The sequence below is a fragment of the Misgurnus anguillicaudatus genome, chromosome 22, assembly GCF_027580225.2.
Source record: "Misgurnus anguillicaudatus chromosome 22, ASM2758022v2, whole genome shotgun sequence".
Taxonomy (NCBI): domain Eukaryota; kingdom Metazoa; phylum Chordata; class Actinopteri; order Cypriniformes; family Cobitidae; genus Misgurnus; species Misgurnus anguillicaudatus.
The window spans coordinates 13379625-13385624 of NC_073358.2; the positions used below are offsets into that span (position 1 = coordinate 13379625).

Here is a 6000-nt window from a genome sequence, read left to right on the forward strand (position 1 = left end):
ACGCAAAAGCACCTTTCTTATCTTAATCCCACATGTGCACTAGTTATGTGCACCCCTGCATATAGATGAGGGGTCCCCAACCTTTTTTACAGCGTGGACCGGTTTCAGCTTTAAATGTTTATACAAACCGGAGGGGGGGGGGGGGGGTTTGGCTGGTGCTAGTGCGCATGTAGTCTCAGCCTCAGACGTCACGCCCACAGACTGTTGGCTAAACATCTGATGTTTTTCGTACACTTTTCTGGAAACCCTGTTAGAATGTCAAAGTCGTCTTTGATTGGTTGAAATAAACTGGATTTCCAGGAGACGCGATTGTGGCGATTAGTTTCGGCCCCTGGAAAACAAAGCTCTGACCTTCCATTGAGGAAGAGAATCAGTCGTGTTCACGTGGATAATAATGGCCAGTGAAATGTCCAGAAAAAGCAGCGAAAAACACCAGACCTTCAGTATTGAAGGTCTGGCTACATGAGAATAGTGCGCATGAGATTTGAGTGTTGCACATACCTGTTCCGTCACTTATTTTTAGTGGCTTATTTTTATACTGCCCCTGAAGGCCGGGCTCAGGCCCAAGTTCAACTATCAAAAACTGCACAGAGGAAGAAATTTGTAGTGACAGAGGAAATGGTGAAAAGAGGGATGCCAGAAGAAATTGCCGCTGTGTAATCACTGGTCTCATCATAGAGACAGAGTGCAGCGCGTCATAACCTGAAAACCACGCCCACCGGGGGGGAAAGCAATCCAACGGTCTCCATTGACTTTGTATTGCAAGAGGCCGCCTCCTTGTCATTTCTGGCTTATAACAAAAAACTGAATAATGCCTAAAAGCTGCTTTGTGACAGTGTGTGCAGCTGGCAAGCCAAAGAAACCAGAAATGAGTTTTTGTGAGCTGTCGAGCCGTAAAAACCAGTCTTCAAGGAGAATAAAGTGGATCGCCGACTACGTTTCCCCCTATTGGACGCAGTTTTACTAATAGGAGAAAAGTTGCCTGTTTCCATTTCTGTGTCTAAACGCTCGTTTTTTTGAAGTCGACAGCTTATAAAAACGTATTTATTTTTTTTTTTTTGGCGTGTTAGATGTACACCTTGTCACACAGCAGCTTTTAGGTATTATTGTTTTTTTGATTTTAATCTGTTAATAATTTTTTTTAAGCTGTCGACACCAAAAAACGAGCGTTTAAAGACACAAAAATGGATACAGGCAACTTTTCATAGTACTTCTATTAGTAGAACTGCGTCCACTAGGGGGAAACGTAGTCGGCGATCCACTTTATTCTCCTTAAAGACTGGGTTTTACGGCTCGACAGCTTATAAAAACTTATTTCTGGGTCCTTGGGCTTGTTAGCTGTACATATTGTCACACAGCAGCTTTTAGGCATTATTCAGGTTTTTGTTATAAGCCAGAAATGACACGGAGGCGGCTTCTCGCAATACAAAGTCAATGGAGACGGTTGGATTGATTTCCCCCCCGGTGGGCGTGGTTTTTACATTTGCATAACTGCGCTCTGTCTCTATTGGCCACTCCAAAGCCACGCCCCTAGCAACCAAATATAAGCACCCTAGCAACAGAATAAACAAAGCCTTATCTCTGCATCAGAACATCATAGAGACACAGTGGTTGGACCGTTTGACTTGTGACTCGGAGTGTAATCACATTCCAATTTTTTCCCTAGCAACCGACTACAGTACCCTAGCAACCGAATAAAGCCTTATATCTTTGTATCAGAACATTATCGAGAAAGGGGTGTGGACTGTGGATGATTTTACTTGTAATTTTATTTGACTTCGAGTACATTCATTCTTGCAACACCACACGCAGGAGATCCGACTGCAGGCTCTTTGGTGAGCTCTGCTTTGAATGAAGTTCCATCACAGACTACTTGAGGAGTGATATGAGGTAATTTATAACGGTGCCTTGCAAACCCCCCCCCCCCCCCACACACACACACACACACACACACACAAAAAAATTATTTGCATGATTCAAGAAAGCCTCATTTTCAGGTTGGAAAAGCCGTAATTGCGGAATAATCTGGAAGAATCACACCCCGGAATAAAGTCCAAAATAAAACCCATGCATCACTTTCAGGTCAGTTGACAAGCATGTAAAAATGTAAAGCTTTGGCTGCGGACACCACCAACTCATCTACCTGATTTAAATAAATTATAATAATGTACCAATTTATATCTTGTAGCTTCAATTGTTTAAATGACGCTGTGCTGACAATGACACTGACGTGTGATTTATCCACAGTACAAATCCGCTTAGGGCACCTACTTGGCCAGCAGTGGCCCTGGTGTGCGCGATTCTTGGGTGGGGAGTTTTAACCACCATGGAAGGGGTTTCCCCACCCTGCCGCCACATATGGAAAGTATTGTAGAGGAAACACTGACAAATCCTGTTTTCTAATAGAAAAAGTTACCTGTAAATAATTATTTTCTGACTGATAGATTTCCACCAGTTTCTTGCTGACTTCCAACCACTTTGTTTTGTCTGACCTGTAAATACAGAGAAAGCCAAAAATTCTGAAAAACTGCATCATCATCATGATCAATTAAAATATCATCATGACCACTTTACTTACATTTCATACAATGTGCAAAGCGTCTGATAAACCTTTAACAGCTCAGCTTTGGAATCTGCTTGGTTGCTTTTATCATACAGATTTGCTAAACCCTATGAAGAAAATGCACAAATATTCAAATGCTGTTTGTTTCATTTCACATTGTTAGCATGACTAAACACACTGGGTGCTTCTCAATATGCTTCCTCGCCTCATCGCTCCAACGTCCTACATCCTACAACCTGGAAACCGTTCAAGCTCCACCATCGTGCGGTACAATTAAAGAATTGAGATGTCCTACAAGGAGGTTACGAACAAAGAGTGAGGAGGCTTCTTGAGGAGTCATGAGCGATAGGGAATGTGGAGTTGATGTCACGCCGTGTTGCATTATGGGTAATCCGCCATATTTGCAGGATCGCGTCCTATCCTGCTGTATTTGAGTTTGTGTGTTTGAGGTTGTTTTTGTATTTTCTGTTGAGATTTTAATAAACTTCAATATGTTTGGTCAGTATTGCTCGATCAAGAACTGCCATAGCAGGTCACACGATCGTTCAGGGAGGAAACTGAACAACGGAATATGTTTTTTCAGCTTTTATTCGTGGAAAAACAACAAGGGAAGCCGGTGGAGGAGCTGACGAAAAGACGTCGGATTGCGTGGTTTGCCTACCGCAATCAGGAGAAAAACTTTTACTTTTCAAAAAAATCCCTGCATCAGCGAGAGTGTGACCTCTGCATTTTCAGTCATTTAGTAATTTGTGATTAATAAAAGCAGAACCACTTCAATTGTCTTGTTTTTATGCTAACACTGTCAAACTAATTTGTAAATGTAAATTATGTATTCATTCATTTCTGATCAACATGAGTTATAAAAATAAATCTTTAGACAATTTTGACGATTATAACAAATCTTTTTTATTAAATGCAATTGCATAAACCCACTGCTTGTGACTCTTTAAAATAACATAACGTTAGCTGAATATTTAGCATTTTGTTTGTTTTAATATCAGAAGATGGCCAAAAACAGAAGTGCCATCTTATGAACATGTGTTGATTCACTGCACAGAATACAACGAAGAATTTTTTTATAGAATCATTTAGATACGTAGGTATTAATAAATTGTCAGTAAAAAGCATATTTCTTTTAGCTGGTTTGCCAACCGTCATAAAAGTCTGAAAGAAGAATTGTCATCTTACTATGAGCTTGAAGGAATTTATAGCTCTTAAACTCCTGCAAAGTTTATGCACTCAATCCAAAACCAAGGTAATTGACCAGATATGTGAGCGGAGGGAGTGCGTCTGGATCCGTAATCCAGTCTTGGGCTTCTAAATCATATGGATCTTTTTTGTTTATTTGTCCAAATAAAGTTTTTTGGCAGTAGCACTTAGTTTCTCCCGATAGGGTCCCTTCTCCTTCTTTCAAACTTCTCAATTTCTTCCGTTCTTCTTCAACTTTACATAGTTTTAGCTTGACACACCCACAATTTAATGACCCTCTAAATATGGCGCCCACGTCCCATAATGCAACACTCTTATAATAGTTCAATGATTTCTGTTTAGGTCCACCAAATATAAATTGTTATAAGAAATACATTGCTTTTTTAAGATAATGCACACTTTTTTACTGGCTGTATTGGAAAAATAAACAAAAACGGCATGTGCATAATAATTTGGAATGCGGTGTAGTAAGGCTAAATATAATCTCTAACTGAAGTCTGTATTTAACTTAACTTTTCTTATTAAAATATTTTGGGTTTTTAATGCAATTTGAATTTGACAATCCAGAATTGACATTATACAGAGAGTGATGATATGCCATTTCAATTAATGCTTTGTTCGCTTGCATCCTAGGAGGGTGGAGCTAAGACACAAGAAAAGAAAGCAAGGAAAGGAAATGAGTAGGCACAAATAAGAATTGAGAAGCACCCACTAATCTGAGCAAATGATAAAATACAATCAAGACTGGAGTCTAGATGTCATGAATCAACACTACATTGTAATTAACTTTTTAATTCTAAGGAATGTGCATTTAATGTCATATACCTGCCATGCCAGCAGTTGTTCTGGCTCAAGTTCAGTTGCTTTCCTGTAGGCTGCCAGGGCCTGATCAGGCTGCTGCAGCTCTGAGGCCGCCACTCCAATGAACACCCATGCATTGTAGTTATTCTTATCAAGCTTGAGAACATCCTGGAGTAAAGAAACATTACAGATTACAATCCTACAGAGTTATTATTTGTACAGTTAATACTGCTTATAGAAACGTTTTACTTCCCCACGCATGCAAAAAATTTTCTGATAACAAAACACTAACAGAAATGTTGAGATGCAGATCTCTCGTAAACAAAATAGAGAAAAAGCCATTCTTGCCTTACAACACTCACCTTACAATGTTTTAAAACTTCTTTAAACTCCTTATTTTTAATTGCGTCTCTTGCACGTTTAAGCTCAGTTTTTACTTCTTTTCTGGACATTTCCCTATTTAAAAAAGACAAAGACAAAGAGACAGGCCTAGCGGCAGCAATAAAAGACGTTTGTAGAAGTAATGTGACATTCAGATAAAGACTTGTGAAATAAGGTAAGCCGAAAACAGATAAAAAAACACCAAATATTTGTCATATTACCATACTAATGTACGGATAAACTTTATTTTTCTAAAACGTCAGAAAAGGTACATACGGCAAAGATTGCGTTAATTCAGCGAGTGGGGCACAGACACAGTTCTTCTTCTTCCTCCTCTTCTTCTTCTTTGTTGTTGTTCTTCTTCTTCTTCTTATGTTTTATGGCGAGTGGCATCCAACGTTAAGGTGCATTACCGTCACCTACTATACTGGAGTGTGAAACCCATAGATATGTACACTAGATGTCGCCTTGGCTACAGCAGTTCATTGGACCGAATGCGTCAACTAGAGCCGCCATCTTGAAACAGGGGAACCCCGCATCAGCGTCATTGTAGGCAATGATGTAACAGAAATAAAATCACCATAAATCGTCATGAACGTGATTTTCTTGGTTTTCTTTTGGTTCGTTTCAACAGTCAGACAGGTATTTAGCATTTAGTCCAGGAAAAAATAAAAGTTTTGATTTTATGAAAATTTACTTTTTCTAACTGTAATGCATAGTGCTAGTAGCCCTTACATCCATACGCCGCACAAAAGTCCGGCATCGTCCATGAATTCGAAATACAGGCGGAGATAGCCGTTTTACCTAGATACTTCCAATGACGAGACCCCTGTTCTAAGATGGCGGCGGTTTTGCCACAAGGCAACACCTAGTGTATATGCTGCGTCCGAAAACTCAAGGCAGTGACTCGTTGCCTCGCTGCCTCATGAGGAAATGACTTCGGAGGCATGAAGGTAGCTCAGAGAAAGACTTTCGGACACACTTCTAAGGCAGCGTGTTTGAAATTTAAACAGAGGGCGCCTTTGTGATAACTAATCACATATTTG

General features: G+C 39.9%; 1 protein-coding gene across 3 annotated transcripts in view; it reads right to left on the minus strand.

The window, feature by feature from the left end:
• Window positions 1-5752, minus strand: part of skic3 (SKI3 subunit of superkiller complex) — a 244054-nt gene extending 238302 nt beyond the window's left edge. Inside the window, exons 1-5 of one of the 3 annotated variants that reach the window (XR_012365143.1) lie at window positions 5231-5752; window positions 4936-5029; window positions 4598-4741; window positions 2579-2670; window positions 2417-2492 (exon numbers count right to left, since the gene is read on the minus strand). Coding sequence is in view for 2 of the 3 variants with exons in the window: in XM_073860218.1 (XP_073716319.1) it covers window positions 2417-2492; window positions 2579-2670; window positions 4598-4741; window positions 4936-5025 (402 nt within the window). In the remaining variant the exon portion in view is untranslated. Of the gene's footprint in view, window positions 1-2416; window positions 2493-2578; window positions 2671-4597; window positions 4742-4935; window positions 5063-5230 lie in introns of all 3 variants that reach the window. The other 2 variants (XM_073860218.1, XM_073860219.1) reach the window with 2 other exon arrangements.
• Window positions 5753-6000: the final 248 nt, after the last annotated feature.